General features: G+C 61.5%; 1 protein-coding gene across 7 annotated transcripts in view; it reads right to left on the bottom strand.

Annotated features, from left to right (window-relative positions):
• SEMA4D (semaphorin 4D) overlaps positions 1 to 16607 on the bottom strand; it is an 89453-nt gene that overhangs the window by 29571 nt on the left and 43275 nt on the right. For 3 of the 7 annotated variants that reach the window (XM_072841391.1, XM_072841401.1, XM_072841383.1), the window contains exons 2-3: positions 6949 to 7015; positions 6425 to 6558 (exon numbers count right to left, since the gene is read on the bottom strand). Coding sequence is in view for 4 of the 7 variants with exons in the window: in XM_072841370.1 (XP_072697471.1) it covers positions 6949 to 7015; positions 8663 to 8679 (84 nt within the window). In the remaining 3 variants the exon portion in view is untranslated. Of the gene's footprint in view, positions 1 to 6424; positions 6559 to 6948; positions 7016 to 8662; positions 8695 to 16607 lie in introns of those variants that run through there. The other 4 variants (XM_072841361.1, XM_072841372.1, XM_072841352.1 and 1 more) reach the window with 2 other exon arrangements.

Genomic DNA, 16607 nt, shown 5'->3' with positions numbered 1-16607 from the left:
CCCCCTTGTCTTCCTTTCATCCCGCCTGTGGGTCCCTCAGTCCAGCCAAGCCCTGGGCCCCCTCTGGAGCCTTCCTCTCACCCCAAGCATCACCACCAGCCTCCTGAACTTCACTGGCCCTCAGGGATGTCTGTGGACATCCAGTCCCCGCAACAGTTCCCTGCTGCTTAGCCCCCCCACAGGGCCCCCAAACCTACCATACACCAGCTCCTGCTGTGCCTTAGCACCTCTGGCCCAACCAAACCTCCCGAGAAGGTTTTAGGAGACATTTTGGCCACCACCTCCAGGAAGCCCTCCTGGGCTGCCTCATCTGGTCCAGGAGGCCACGCTGTCCGGCCCCTGGAATCCTTGCCCGAGCCCTAAACCTAGCACCCCATATGGCTGGCCCCCGGCACCACATGGACCACACAGGGTGCTATAGCGCACCTTTGCCTCTCGTATGTACACAGAGCACCAGGATGGCCCGCCCCCCCTCCAAAGGAAGGGGCTCGTGGGGCCCTGTGGGGAGGGCATGATGGGGCCTCAGCGGCTCGCCTGCCTGCTGGGTCAGGTCCCGTCCTCCTGGCGCCCGTCCTCTCCCCAAGGCCGCGTCTAGCCCTGCAGCCGGGGCGCCTGCTGGCTCCCGCTCCTGGGGTGGCATGTCCTGTGCAGACACCCACCTGCCCCCCGACGGCCAGACAGGCACCCTTCTCAGGGACTACTGAGCCGCGGGGTCTCTGTCCCGGCTACTTGAGTCCATGTGGCAGCGCGACAGCAGCCCCGAGGGCGCTGGGCTCCCTCCCGTCCTGCCCCCAGCTGGGGGCGAGGCTCCTCCCTGTGTGGGTCCCCTGTGACCCTGCGTGCGGCAGCTCCCAGCACCCAGCGAGCCCCGACAGTTGGGGAACCGGGGGACACTGAGGTCCCAGGAAGAGCGGCCTGTGTGGGCAATGTGGACCTCCACCCCCAGGCCGTCCCCACCATGCCCACCCGCACCTGATCCCCCACAGCCGCCTCCCCTTCCCTCTGTTCCATGCCTACTGCCTGTCCCAGCATCCACGTCCCTTCTTGCTTACTGACAGGGTCTCAGTTTCCCTGGGGACACCAGTGCGCCCAGCTCACTACAACTCCCAGCTTCCCCAGAGGCAGCAGAGGCTGAAGAACTGGGAACGGAAGGTATCAGGTGCAAATCCCAGGAAAGCTGACTCGGTTAGCGTTGGCAGTCTTGCCTTCAGTCTTTCCTCCATTTGGTGCCTGGAACTTGAACTGGACGGCTGGAGTTCCGGGCGCCACCTCGCAAACATGAAGACCAGGGTCTCCTTCTAAGAACAGCCAAGTGGAAATCCACTGGGGACCTCACACCTTCCCTCTGCCTGCCTCCAGACCTGCTAATAAGCCAGTAGTCTCTTCAAGTTACCGTTTTCCAGGTTTTTATTACCAGCAGTTGGATAGAATTCCAAACGGATACCTCCCCAGAGTACACTTACTAACCAGCAGCAGCCGGCAGAGTAAGGTTTTCATCGTGGGGATGGGGTACATGGGAACCCTGTGCTTTATGCTCTGTTTCCTCATGAATCTAAAACTGTTCAGAATAGAGTTTACTAAAAAAAACCACCCCAGCTCAGAGAGGTGCCTCCCAATCACAAGAGGTGCACGTGTGAGGTTTTGTGTGAGCGTGCCCACTGCCCAGGGCACCTCTGGCTGCAGATTCGAGGCCCACTGGCATGTGTCATCCCCGCCACCCCCAAATACCAACACAGAGCCCAGAGTCCGGTTTACAAGGGCCCAGGGGCAGCGCTGAACTCCCGGCTGGGTCCCCGACACAGGTCACTCGGGGCAGTCAGGTGAGGACCCAGACAGCTGATGGCAGAAGCCATGCACCACCTGGAGCCCACACAGAGGTTCAGCCCCACTGTCCTAAAGCCCAATCCTGTGACGCTCAAGGGCATAAACCATCAGGACAAAAATGGGGAGAGCACCATAGCCCGTGGGAATGTGACCGCACTGCGGAACCGGAACCCAAACAGGTGAGTGTCACGGGCACTGTGTGGGCTCAGCCCCAGCCACCAGGCCTCCAAGAACCACAGCGGGGTGGGGGACGTGCCCTGCTTTGTGCCATATGCCCATTTTTGGGGGGTGTCAGAGGTGCCTTCAAGCTCCTGACACGAAGTCGCTGAACATAGAGACAACACAAGATGCATGGGGGCACAGGGCCCACCCTCCGCCCCACACGTGCAGGAGGCGGGTGGCCGCTGGGGCGCATCGGTGACAGTAGCAGCACAGCCGGTGGGAAAACACACAGCAAAAGCAGCCAGGTCTTTACTGTCAACGCCGTGCATGGCGCATCGAAGCCTGTGTCGCGCAGCGTGATACCGTCTGTGCCCCCCACCAGCGCTGGCGCCCCCTGGCTGGGAGTCCGCGGGCTCCGTGGACCACACAGAGCCGCGGCCGGAGCCCAGGATGCCGGAGGAAAACCACCCCAGGAAATGAAAGTGAACTCAGAAATTAAAATTCTGACGACAGGAACAGAACGTCCAGGGGAAGGATGAGAAGATAAAACTGAGGCGGCTTCGCCAAGGTGGCGCAGATAAGGACCGGGCGGGGGGAGCGGGGAGGCCGGGGCGCGGAGGCCCAGGAGCTGCAGGAGGAGGAGACGTGGAGAATGAGAGGGCGATGGTAAGAGGAGGTCCCGAGCCGGAGGATACGCGTTAACGGAACGGGAGCCCCCGGCGGCGTGATGAAGGAAAGGAGGCCACCATTCCCAGCGCATGGTGGTGACATCTGAGACCCTTGGGGACAAAGGTGGGGCGGGGGGTCCTGGCAGCTTCCAGGGGGACAGATCCCTGCAGAATGACCTCTTGAAGGAGCAGGACGCCCTGAACATCCTGGAGGAGGCTTCCCCTCCACCCGCCCCGAATCCCGCACAGTGCCCAACTGTCAACACGGAGGGTACATGGAACCCGTCTCACACCAGGGCTCTCAAAGCTCTTACCCCACAGCGGCCTTTCTCAGAAAGCTCCTGAAGGATCTGCTCCGGCGAAACAAGGGAGCTACTTGGCCCGTCTCTTCCCAAGAAGGAAGAACAGCCGGGAGCAGAAGACCCCGTGTGACGAGGAGTGGGGCCGAGGGCGCAGGGACTTTGTTGTGGAGGGGACAGGGTGGGGAGGCAGAGAACCCCGTTGCCATCTTCCACAGCAACACCATGCCCCACCCCCAGCCTCGGCACAAGCTGCCTGTCCTCCAGAATATTCCTGTGCTGGCCCTGGCGGCTGGGCCTCGCCCACAGCGACACTGGCTCCAGGGCCACTCCTGGCCGGATGCCCTCCCGCCCTCCTATTGCTTCTAGAGTCATCTTCTTCGTTCCATGGAAGGCCTTGATCGTGCCTGTGGCCCTGGCCCCTTCTGCGGTGGGGGGTGGGGGGGCGGGTAGATGCACACCCCAGTTAGGAGACCAGGGCTGGGGTTTGGGGGGGCTGGAGGCAGGATGCTTCACAATAGAACACTCTGGGCGGGCCACCCCAGGATGACAGGTGCAATGGCCAGAGCTCCAGCAGGGGCTGCGCGGCCTGACAAACGCACAGGTGAGCTGGGGTGGCACCGTGCACACCTAGGGAGCTGCACACGGGCTACTGCACACATAGGTTGCTGCACACGTGGTTTACTCAAATCGGTCCACGTGAGGAGAGGGGGAATTCTTAACTGCCCTTCACCTTGGACCCACCCAGATTCGGCCACTCAGGAGCCGGGTGGCCACCTGCTCCCGGCCACCCCAGGTCACCCAGCAGACGTGCTCCTTGTGCTGTAGCACACACGAGCTTCCTGAGCGTCTTTAAAAAATCCACAGGAACAACAAAGGGGAGAGGGGCCACGTTCCCCAGACGGCTTTTGGCGGGGGCGGCAGTGGGTGCTTCATGTTCTGCAGGACACCGGAAGGGCTTCGTGTTCTCTTTTCCAACAAGCATGTGGTGTCACATAGAACTGAAGCCCCACCAAGCAGAGCACATGCCCCGTGCGCGCGGACCTGCGGCCACCAAGTGCTCCTACAGGAATCCGGCTCCGGAATTCTGGGATGGGGGACATGCAGCATGAGGGACCATGGCGTAAATACTAAAATGGAAACAAGTGGATCATGTCAGTTGCCTTGGGTTTCCCAGGCGCTTCTGAGCAGCAGGAGCCTGTCACCGGGAGCCAAGTGACCGGTGTGCATTGTGTGTCCCCAGTAGAGAAGTGTCACACGGAACCAGGAGCCCTTCAGGGAGGCAGGGTTCCACCGCACAGGCCCCAGTACCTACATGGCCATGCGCTAGCTCATGAGGAGTGCACGACCCCACTCTGGGCATTGAGAGACTAGAGGGAGGGGGCTCGGAGCCCCTTGCTCAGGCTGTCAGTGCCGGTCACCCACCAGCCTTCCCCCCGGTGCCTCTGAACCAAGTCAGGGACTGCAGTGGAGAAGACAGCAGCCAGCGAGGGTTCTGTTCAGGAAACTGCCCCCACAGCTGCAGGTGCGTGCACACATGTGTGCAACGTGGACATGTAAGTGCATGAACCCACGTGCATGTAATGCACACAGTTGTATGTGTGCATGTGAACTGCACACCTGTGTGCATGCACGTACACACGCACCTGTGTACCTCTATTTGTGCACCTGTGTGCATCCACATGTGCACGCCTGTACGTGCTCTGCTGGAGGACAGTCTTGACCTGCCATTCTGTTCTTAGATGTGACTGCTGACTGATGCAGGAACCGAGGACCACGAGGCTCCCTGGGACTGGCTTCCCCTCCTGGGACCCACTGCCTGTGGCCCTGGGTGGGGGTGGGAGGGTCACAGAGGGACCACAAAGGGGCCACCTCTCCCTGCCCCCTGAAGACCTCAGGGCCACACTGACCAGCAGGATGTGAAGCCAACGTTCAGAGCACTCTTGCCGGCACCCACGAGTCTGTGGAAGGGCTTTCTGGTGACAGCTGTGCATGGGGCCCATGGGGCCCATGGGGCCCAAGGAGCCTGGTCCACGCACATGGGGTGGGTGAAGCCCCGCTCCCCTCAACCCTGTAGCCTGGCCAGCAGAGGACATGCACGTACCCACGGCTTCCCCACACCTACCCTTGCCCCCAAGGCTGACCCTCCCCACCCCTCCACCTCTGTCCCCAAGGCTGACCACCCCCCATGCCCACCCCTGCCCCCAGGCTGGCCCACAGCACTCTTGTCCTCCGACTGACCCCCACCCCCTGCCCCCAGCTTCCAGCCCTAGGCTCCCTTCCCCCTCACTGGCTGTGGGACCAATGCATTACCACCTCGCAGAGATGGCCCTGTCCTCTCGGCTCAGGATGGGTTCAGGAACCAGATGTCACCCCAGAGGCTGCTGAGTGAGGTGACCCCAGTGACACTGGGGGCGAGGGGTGGACCGAAATGCCACAGACATGGGTGCTCGGTCCCCAGAGGCAAGGGAGGCACCCTCGGATAAAAGCTGTGCTTTGACTGGAGCCCGCCGTGGTCCTGAATCCCCCGGCCTACGGGGCCGACACCTGTGTCAGCAGCTCCCAGGGCACCAAGCTCCACTCACAGGGAAACGCAAACTATGATATGACAGCCATTTACCTGCAGCCGGGCTGAGAGAAGCTGCGGGAGGGCAGGGCAGGGGGCTTCCGCAGCCGAGCCTCACTTCCTACCCCCAGGGACCCGGGAGGGCCTGCAGTCCATCGAGGACACAGGTACAACCGGGGTGGGGGTGGGGGCGCCTGTCAGGGGCTGCCCTGTGAGGTCAGCAGCAGGTGGGGCGGCCTCCACTGTGTCCAGGTAGCAGATGCCACCTGTCCCCCAGCCCCGACAAGGACCTAAACACATATGGACACGACACACATCCAACCATTAACAGTGGTAACCTCAGGAGAGGGAGGCCCGGGGCCAGGGGCCCCGCTGCTCGTGTTGGCTTCGTACACAGTGAGCGCCACATCTATACCACTCTGCAGTTACTGCTGCACCTGCCTGGTAGGTGCCTGGGCATCCCCCAAATATTTTTTTAATGCAATCAACAGGGACACCTGGGTGGCTCCATGGTGGAACCTCTGCCTTTGGCTCAGGGCGTGATCCCGGGGTCCCTGGATCGAGTCCTACATCGGGCTCCCTGTTCAGCCGAGAGTCTGCTCCCTCTGCTCTTGCTTGTGCTGTCTCACTCACTATATATCTCTATCTCTTTCTCTCAAATAAAATCTTTAAAAAAATTAAAATAAAGAGATAACACAATCGAAGATACATGACCTGGGGGGAAAATACTTGTCAGCCAAGCGCCAGGGCTTAGAGTTCCTGCTCTGCGCAGCCACCTACCAAAGCAGCCCCTGGCCCAACACGGCTGGTGATTCAGTGCACACGCGTGGGCCCAGGCAAACACATGGAAAGTGCTAAGTGCCCCTAGAGGTGAAGCCGTGCTCACTAACGGTGCCCCAGCATACCGGCCCAGCAGGTCCCGGGGAACATGGGGCGGCAGAGCTGCTGGAGAGCGGCCAGAGCGGGGCAGGAGGACGGGAGGCGTGGGCTTTCCTTCTGCTTTCACATTCAATTCTTTCTCTTTCCCCTCAAGCTGGAACTACATGGTTGAAATGAAGACGAACCACAAAATGACCCCAAATCTGGGCCGGGGTGACACAGAGCACCCTCCCTGCAATCACACCACTGACAAGGCCTCTGCGCCCCCAGAAGAGATGATGGAGCTTTGCAATTGTCCAGGGGAGAGAGCTGAGAAGGAAGCAGGGAGCAGGAGGGCGAGGGTGGGTGTGGAGAGACGGGCTATGCGCTGGGCGCCAGGTGCCCGGCACCAAGACGGACAGGCGCCCTGCAGAGCGTGTCCTGACCTCCCTCAACTCTAACCCGAGCACACAGGGAGCTGGGACCAGTGTCCCCGGGACCCCACCAAAGCTTCTACCAGGACTCGGCCCTGCCTCGAGGGGACACAGGTGGGGAGGCCGTGCGTTTTTACCTGAATCTTCTCCTTCCAGGACCTGCCCCCTGTTGTTCCCAGGACGGTGTCCTCAGAAGCCTGGGCTCTGAAAGTGACAGGAAAGGAGAACGTTTTAACATCGAAATCCTCCGTCCACGGCAGCTGAGCATCCCTTCTGGACACAACCAAGAAGAAAGTCTCAGCAATTTCTTCTATAACCCCCGGGGCCTCAGGCAGGCCGGCCCTGGCCCAGGATGGGTGAGGCTTTTGCGCACTTGTGCAAACTGGAGGGAGGAGGGAGTGTGCAATCGTGCCCAGAAAGGAAGTGCAACCTGGCCGGTCCCCAAGCACTGACCGCAGCCACTTCCCTGCAGGATGAGCCAATCAAACACGGCCTCTGGGGCTGGTCCGCCGCTTGTGGACACAGAATTGAGCACCCTGTGAGCTTCAGACCCGCAAAGAAACCTCCCTGAAACCCGGCCTGCAGGGTGCGGCCCTCGCCATGGGCAGCTCGGTCCAGGATGGGCAGGGTATCACAGAGGCCCAGAGTGGCTGGCGGCCCCAGTGGGCCTCAGGCCAGATGCACAAGGGGGTCGAGGACACTGGTACCAGACCCTCGAGGGCTCGCAACGATCCAGCATGGGCCTGAAACCTCACAATCAAACACTTGCATTTTTTTCTGTGGTTGCAATATTTTGGTTTCCTTTTGCTTGAAGAACTGCTACAATTCTTGCCAGTCTTCTGAAGACAGCTGAGAAGTGGAAAGCGCTCCCTGGAAGCACTGCTGACGCCCCATCCCTCCCACGGCTTCTGTGGAGTTGGGGCCAGCTGCGCCCACTCCACGCGTCCACCTGTGACGCACAACTTCCAGGCAGGGTCCCCTGGGGAAGCCTTGCCGCCCGAGACACATCCCGTGAACCCTGAGCAAATGAGACCCCACCCCACCCCACCCCCGCCCAGTACTGGTCTCATAGTGGCAGGCTTGCAGAGGCCGAGCTGGGTCTTTCTGATTCTGGGTTGGCTCCTGCTGATGGCCAACTGACAAGCAAAAATATCTTCACCCATGAGCCAGCAGAAGCATCGCCAGACAAGGCCGCACCCTCGCAGCTCCCAGAACCCACGCCTGCTGTCTAAACGCCAGGGCAGGTCTGCCACAAGGAATGGACAGGTGACACGCAAACCCGATGGCACAGGCCGGCAGCGCACAGTGGCCACCCAGACACTCCCAAAAACACGGGGGTGGGGGGGAAGCAGTTCACACATAGCAAGAGGTTCAGATAAACAACATGAATGCTGAGAATTTTAAAACTGAAAAATGTCTCTCTTCTGTTAGTTCAGTAAGCCTCCGTCACTTCCACAAGTACAAGCCCAGAGCTGCTCGTTTGGGGGCCGGATGAGGCTGCATCGCACTTCCCCCATCTCACAGCGCCCGACGCCACTGCCAGGTCGGGATGCCTGTATGTGGGTCTGCACCGAGGACCCCCTCACACGCACCTGGGCGTGGCAACCTCGCCTTCTAACCTCGATCTAGGTCTGCACACCCAGCTTCCCTCCACCCAGCAGCTCCTAACCTGTGGTTTCGGAGCAAAACCAGACACTTCCGGCCCCACCACGACCAGGCCCCGGCCCCAGCCCCGGCCATCTGTGCCCTCTTACCACGCCAGTCCTTCCTTGTTTCTCAACAGAAAAACCCATGCACTGTAATGAAGGACCACCACCCCGAAGACCATTTCCTCAAGCCACGCATGCATACCCGCTTGTAATGCACATAAAAAGAATCTGAGCGTCCTTTTGCGAGGTAAAAGCACAAAATTAATCAGAAGGGAGAGTGTTTCCTCTCCTGCGTGAGGGACTTGGCCTTTCCCATCCCCCCTCCCCAGGGTGCCGGTGAGTGTGGGAGCCCCAAGGCCCATGCCCTGGGCAGCTATCCAGTGACCGCTCCAGGCACAGCACGGAGGGAAGGCAAAGCAGCTCTTGCACACACCCTGCCCATGTTCTGCAATTGTGACATCACCCCCCCAAGCTCCTTACCCTTAGCAGGGGTCTGCACATCTAAGCAAGATGCTACAGTCCCGCCTCTGAGAAGGGCAGCCATGGGACCAGCTGGCTACGAGACACCGCAAGGAAGGCGCAGGGGCAGTGTCCACGTGCCCTGGCCAACGTGTGCCAAGGGCTCCTGACGCAGGAGTTGTCCACCAGCAATTCAGCTGGATACACCCCACGTATGAGAGACGCCCAAGTAGGAGGCTATTCCACAGGACAACTCTGGAGACATCTCTCTCTCTCTCTCTCTCTCACACACACACACACACACACACACACACCGTACGTGCACAAATCGGCTCGTATATAATCGTGTTGCGTCCGTGGGATGGAGCAGTACACAGCTGCTAAAAGGAATAAAGTGGCTAAAGGAGCCTTTGTGTGCTCCTGGTGGGAGTGTAGATTGGCGTGCTCATGGTACAGAGCATCCTCAAAAAATTAACAGAACTACTATATGACCCAGTAATTCCACCACGGGGCGTTTACCCAAGGAAAACTAAAAACAGTAATCTGAAAAGACACACACGCTCTTGTGCTCGCTGCAGCATCACTGGCAACGGCGAAGATATGGAAGCAGCCCAAGTGTCATTCGATAGACGAGTGGATTAAGGTGTGGTGGGCACACGCACACTGGAATGTTACTCAGCCACCAAAGTGACCGACATGGGACGCCTGGGTGGCTCAGTGGTTGAGCATCTGCCTTCGGCTCAGGGCGTGACCCCGGGGTCCTGGGATCGAGTCTCACATGGGACTCCCCACAGGGAGCCTGCTTCTGCCTCTGCCTGCGTCTCTGCCTCTCTGTGCGTCTCTCATGAATAAATAAAATATTTAAAAAAAAAACAAAATGAACATGTTGCCATTCATGAGGACATGGAAGGACCTAGAGAGTGTAAGTCACTCAGACAAGGATCAACACTATATCTTGGTTACACTGGTATCTAAATGAAACCAATGAACAAACGGAAAACCAGAGTCTTAAAGACAGAGCACAACCTGGGGTCACCAGAGGCGGTGGGCGGGCGATGGGCGAGACTGGTGACGGGAGCAGAGAGGTACAAACGTCCAGCAACAACACAAGTCAGTGCGCGGGATGGAAAGTTCAGCGCAGGGAGCATCATCGCTGACACAGCCACGATGTCGCCCGGGGACCGATGGGGACTCTCACTCTGCTGGGCACCAAGGAAGGCACAGGCTCTGAGGTCCGGTTGGTTCCGTTTGTGAGGCTGACGACATGGATTCTATCAGAGCACCAGTTCCCGAGAACAGCAGATAGTCTCTGCGTCGTTTGCCCACGTGTAGTCCTGTCGGACCCCCACCGAGGGACTGACACAGGAGGACGGTCCGGGGAGGGCCGGGGATCCCAGCCGGCCGGTGCCCTGGGGCGGCAGGGGCAGCTTGCTGCCGCACACGGACTTGCGGGGGTGTCCCCTGGGCGCTGGCCGGAGCGGGGGCGGGCCCTCTGAGTGAACCGTGCCCTTCCCTGGGCTCTCCCGTGGGGGGGCATCCGTGGGCCCCGGGAGCTCCCCCAGCACCGCTGATGGCCGCTCGGTGTTCCAGGATTAAATAGGAGAAGGTGGCACCCTCAGACCTTTGCCAACTTCTGACTTAAAATTCATTTTTTAAAGTAGGCGCCGCACCTGACATGGGCCTTGAACGCATGACCCTGAGATCAAGAGTCACGTGCTCTACTGACGAGCCCCCAGGCGCCCTTTAAAATTCCTTTTTAAAGCCTGATTTTGGCCTCCAGCAGAGCCCCACCCAGAAGCTCCCGTTCCCAGAGCCTGTCTGCGAGGTGCAGGCGCCACGCGGGGGACACCGTGAAGGGTCGGAAGGCCCGTGCCTTCGCCCCAGCGCGGCCAACAGCCCAGAGCTCGCGCGCACTGCCCGGGACTTGGCGCGCTCGGCCCCTGCGGGCGCCCGCCACGGTCTGGTCCGCAAAGGCGCGCGCTCCGCTCCGTGCCATAAACCGGGGGCTCCACCTCAGCGCCGCTTACGCTAACCTCCAGCCCTAGCTGCCATTCAGCTCCCTAAGCGGGGAGGCGGAGGGGGCGGGTAGTGAGGGTGCTGCTCTAGTGGCCGCTCCCAGGGCCAGCTCCTCCCCCAGCCCCTCCACCTCCCTCACCCCCTCCACCACCCCCAGCTACTCCCTCAGCTCCTCCCTCAGCCCCTCCACCACCCCCAGCTCCTCCCTCAGCCCCTCCACCACCCCCAGCTACTCCCTCAGCTCCTCCCTCAGCCCCTCCATCACCCCCAGCTACTCCCTCAGCTCCTCCACCACCCCCAGCTAGTCCCTCAGCCCCTCCACGACCCCCAGCTACTCCCTCAGCTCCTCCACCACCCCCAGCTAGTCCCTCAGCCCCTCCACAGGCATTACAGTGTTATAGACAAGAGATCACTACCCTTATCCATGGCTAGCTCCCTGGGTGTACACAATGCAAGGTCTCTCTCTTTTTTTTTTTTCAATGCAAGGCCTCTGAAAGAACCCTTGGTTTGTGCCAACAGACTTAGTCACTGAGGCCACAGCCCTGCTGCACCATCCGCGGGGGTACCACTGTGTGGCCCCCCACTACCCCAGCTCCTAGTGAGGCAGGTTTTAGGCACCCCTGTCAAGAAGAAACAGACTCACAAAGGCAGTTATGAATCTGGAGTCTCCAGCAAAGCTGGGCATCCTCTGTCCCTCCCGTGTCCTGCATCCCCCCTGCAGGCCTGGCCAGCAGGTCCCTAGGCTCCCATTGCCCTGGGGACGGAGCAGGCAATGGCTCAGCAGGCAGGGCTGGAGACTGCTCTCTGCAGAAGCGTCTGGCTCCACTCTGAATTGATGTTTCTCCTCCAGGAGCTCAGAGCAGAGACAAGGGGTGTTCCAACCCCACAGCAGGTGCTTCAGAAGAGGTGGCTCCTTCTCTGCCATTTGCCAGGGAATGAAGGTGTCACAGAATCACTCGGAATCATGCGAAATCCGGGGCTGGCTTGGGATGGCGCTCGGGGCCACTTGGGGCAGCATCCTGCCTCCAGGGTGCTCAAGTCCCTCAGAGTGTCCACGGGGGCTGTGCACACAGTTTCACCAGAGGACCAGACTCCTGCCCCTTGCATGGGCCCAGCCCAGTGGCAGCATGACCAGCACGTTTCAGCCATTGCAGGAGGGACAGGCCTTGGAGCCCTGACAAGCCTAGGTCCAGGCGGAGATTTCTTTTTTAAGTCTAAAAAACCCACAAAATGCTACTCTCTTTGCCTTCATCTTCTTTAGTGACTCCTTAAAAATACCCAGCAGGGTTCCAGAGCCAGGCCAGCACGACCGGCCGCGGGCTGCCGTCCAGCTCGTGTGCGAAGGCCGAGCCGGGATGAAGCCATTTCCTTGCACCTGGCCTCCCTGCAGGACGTGGCCTTTGCTCTTCACCTGGCAGAGCCCATTAGAGAAGGCACACGCCCCAGGCCGAGGCACCCTGAGGGCCCCGGGGCCTCCCCCAGGCAGGGCACGAGGGCCCTCACCGTGCCACGTCAGGCTGCCGTGCCAACCTCCATGCACTATCTGCGCACACATTACACCCCAGCATTTTGTTCCAATTCACCGTCTTCTACTTCCCTTCACGGGGATCCCCCAGAAACTCCAACTTCGGCCCTGGATGCAGCTGACTGAACACCTGGCAGCAAAGTTCACCGTCCTGAAACCTCGCCACCTCTGATCCACCTTCAAACCACACCAAGCCGCGCCCCACCGACAGCGGACCACGGGGTCGCCCTGGGCAGGTGGAGCGGCCTCCCTAGGATGCTGCAGAGGAGACAAAGCGACAGCCCTTCCCCAGCCATGAGGACAAGGGGCAAATACTGCGGGGTGCCACAGGCAGCCTGGAAGGGCCCTAGCCTCTCCCTAACCTGGGGGGCACCAGGGTCTCCGCCTTTGCTGAGATGCCCACTGGCCAGCCGCCCGCACACAGGTGATGCCCAGACTCTCAATTGTTTCTACTTTCCAAAGAGGCCGCAGAGGCACAGCTCGAGGTAAACACCAGCATGGAGGGCCCTTGCGGGGAGCACTGAGAGCCCCACCCTGGGCCTGGTTCACCCCTCCCATCGACCCTCCCTTGTGGTTCTTTTCATCTTCTAGATGCTTCCGGGCCCAGCTGCTGTGTGAGTGACGAGGGCCACATAAACAATGCAGGCTAGGCCCCAAGCAAACCCCAGTACGTCAAATGTCCTTGTCCCTCCAGACAAGGTGCAGGCGAGCAGGTGCCCAGGGGTGACCTCTGCTGAAGGTCCCAGGTCAAGGGAAGCCCCCACCTCAGATTCTGTCTATTCTGCAGCATCCACATGGGAGAGGGTCTCCCCTTGTATTGCGGGCCAGACTCACTGGACCCCGGCCCCCCCCAACCTGTGTGCTGCCCTGGTGCCTGGCCCCACTGTCCCTCCCGTGGTGTGGACTCCCACAGCAGGTGGGGCGTTCCCGTCCCGAGCCCCGTGCCCCCTCCCAGGTGCTTCAGAATGTGCGAGACACGGAAACATGGCGGCATTTATCTTCCAGGGGGGAAGACGCGGGCTGAGGGGTTAGCTGGCCCACACGGCCTCCAGCCAGCCCGAGGAGGCGCCGTCCCTCCCGGGGACCAGTGCTGGGAATACGATAGGAGCCGCACAGCACAAAGGCAGAGTGGCCTCCTCACAATTCACAGCAACCAAAATCAATGAAAATCTAAAAGAGCTTCTAGAACATTCTCACACCAGAGTAAGCTAGGTCCCCGCTCTACCCCGCTAGGGCCCTGCCACTGCACCCCTGGAGACGACCGCGGCTTGGCTCAGACCTGCTCCTGCCAAGCCTCCTGCCAGGTGCTGCACAGGTGCCACCTCGTGCATGCTGGGCACCCTCATCCAGGGATGGGGACACGGGGACAGAACGAAAGGACCCCCCAGCGTGGGTCCCGAGCACCAGCCAGAGCACAGGACTCTGAGCCTTTGGGAGGGTAAGGGCTGAGGAAACGTGACCGGCATTCGGTCAAGGACTCGGGAAGTCGGGAGGTGTGCTCGTCAACGGCCCTGTCTACTGGAGGTGACGGGGCCCGAGGTCTGGTTTCCTGCAGGCCTGGTCCTGGAGCCTGGCCAGCTGGCCATGCTGCCCGCCAGGCAGAGCTCAGGGCCCCCCTGCCACCCGCTCCCGGGCTCCGGGGACACGCGGTGTCACGGATGGCCCACCCCAGGCCTCGGCGGGCCCCTTACGGCCACCGCCCAGGGCGAGCTCTGCTGGGGAGCCTGCCAGTCCTGCCATCATCACACCAGGGACGTGCGGGACCCCTCGAGGTGGGCTGTGCCCCGGGGGGGCTGACCTCAGGCTGACACAGCCGCCCTCACCCGGGCCCTGCTGCCTCCCGTGACCACGCACATGGGCACAGTTGGGCCCCGGAGGCGCCACCACCATCACGGTCCCCCGGGGCTCACACTCCCTGCCGCCTAGTCACATCCCTGCCGCGGACACCTGAGCCACCGTGCCGCACACTGCAGGGGACCCGGCCAGGCCTGCAACTGCCCGCCGAGGACCACGCGCAGGCAGGGCCGCCCCGTGCGCCAGCGGGCAGCAGAGCGTGGCAGTCCTCGGCCAGGCGCCAGGCACGGCCCCCCACGACGCACACGTGAGAGCCCCGCGCCCGCCGCTGGCCCCCAGGAGGGACCAGAGACACCCGGACAGCCCCTGCCCCGCCCGGCTCTCCTCCAGGACAGCCTGTCCCTGCAGCGGGGCCGCCACCCGCAGGGCCCCCGACGGCACTGGTGCCAGCCCTACCTGCAGGCGCGGGGCAACGGGCAGCCCTGGGCGGAAGTGCCACCGGAGCAGCAGCAAACCAGATGGGCCCCGGCCGGCCGCGGGGTCACCAGGAAAGGCCAACCGCTCCTCTTCGACCTTGTGAGGCACTGATGTGGCTTCCCTAGGGGCCGGCTGCCGCCGCCCTCATCCCCAGGTCCCCCAAGGCCTCCACAGACCCTCCAGGCAGCGGAAGCTCTGGGCCGGAAGCTGACGAGCTGCGTGGGGGAGGGGCAGGGGAGGCCTGCAGAGCACCACTGCCAGGCAGCCCGCCAGGCCTGCCCCACCCGCCCACCCGCCACCAGCCTGGAGGCAGACCCCCGTCCACACCTGCCCGCAGCTCCCTCCACCCCTAGAGCTGCCCCCCACCGGCAGCCACCCCTCACCCTCCCGGAGACACAGCTGGGGCCCCGACGTCCCTGCATGAGCTCTGGGGGAGGAAGAGGAGCTGGTCAGTCACCCCATACCACCAAGATGTGCGGGCTTGTCACAGGGGCTCTTCAGCCACAGGATGAGCTGGGGCCATTCTCCTTCTCCTCCTCACCCCCCTTCACACATAAGGAAACTACAGCCCAGACACTTCCAAGAGTCCCACGGCCAGTGGCCATCAGAGTCCGATGCCCGCATCTGCCTGGGCCCCGACCTCAACACCACCTGTAACTACCGCCCCCCCCCCCCCCCACCGGGGTGGGGAGCCAACCTTCCCCCTGACATGGGAGAGCCTGAGCCGGGGGCCACATGGAGCTGGTGCACATGGCTGGCCTTGCCAGGTGTCCCACCAACACCACACACACACTCCCAGGTAGGGGTGCAGCAGGCAACCCCCCGCCCCATGGTCTAAACCGGGCCGGAGGCACTGGGGCCTGCCCCTGGAGTCTGGCAGCTGTGCCTGGCCAATAAAGCCACTCAGCAAATCAGGGCTGTGTGGTCCTCATTTCTTCCTCCCAGTTTAAAAACCTAACACAGAGACGGTAAAACTAATCGCCCCCTGCATCCCCGGAGACCACACGGCGAATGGAGAGCAACAGTTCCATGCCCAGAAAACCACGTGGTCCCCAGGTGCATGTTCAAGGTCAAGCAGTCAGGGACGAGGACAAGCCTTGAGGTCAGGCAGTTGGGGACAAGCCTCAAGGTCAGGTGGTCAGGGACAGGGATGAACCTCAAATGACAATACAGCCTTGTTAGCATCTTCTAACTACAAACCCTCTTCCAGGGCCTCTGCTCCTCCCTGACTGGCTGGCGGCTGGCTGTGACCCCTGGCTGTGACCCCGTGGGGGGCGGGCACACCTGGCTACCCACCCCAGTCTGCCCAGGACAGACTCCCAGCCCAGGATGGCAATCCCACCCAGAGCGTCCCAGGTGACAGAAGGCTCTAGAAACGTTTCAGCCATGGCGAAAGACACTCCTCACCAGATTTCAGAACCAGGTGGATTCTTTTCACAAAACTCAACTCACGGACTGAGAAACTGGAAGCACCTGCCCGAGCTTGCCCGACCCCACTCCCTGCCCCCACGCACAGGTCACTGGGGCCACGTCTCTTCTACCCAGAAAAGCCCGAGGGGAGTCACGTTGGGCAGCCCCTTGCACACCCACCTGCCCCAACCCACCATCAGCAGGCTGGGGCCCTCCACCTTCAGTGGGAAACGATTTTCTGCCTCTGTGGGGGTGCCGGCCGCCAGGCTGCAAACCCCCACCCAGCATGGAGCAGCACCTGCCAGTATCCGCCAGCATCCACCAGGGTGCAGCCAGACCCGGCGTTCCAGAGGAGTTAGACAAGCGCCAATCACCTACTTCCCTGGCTGCCGCCATCCCACCAGTTCAAAAGGATGTGGGCTCAAACGCTGACCACCATGTGGCCCCAGCAGCAAGGATCTACAGC

The sequence above is a fragment of the Canis lupus genome, chromosome 1 (assembly GCF_048164855.1).
Source record: "Canis lupus baileyi chromosome 1, mCanLup2.hap1, whole genome shotgun sequence".
Classification (NCBI taxonomy): Eukaryota; Metazoa; Chordata; class Mammalia; order Carnivora; family Canidae; genus Canis; species Canis lupus.
The sequence above is the reverse complement of the archived record's forward strand: the minus strand, read 5'-3'. Positions and strand labels throughout refer to the sequence as shown.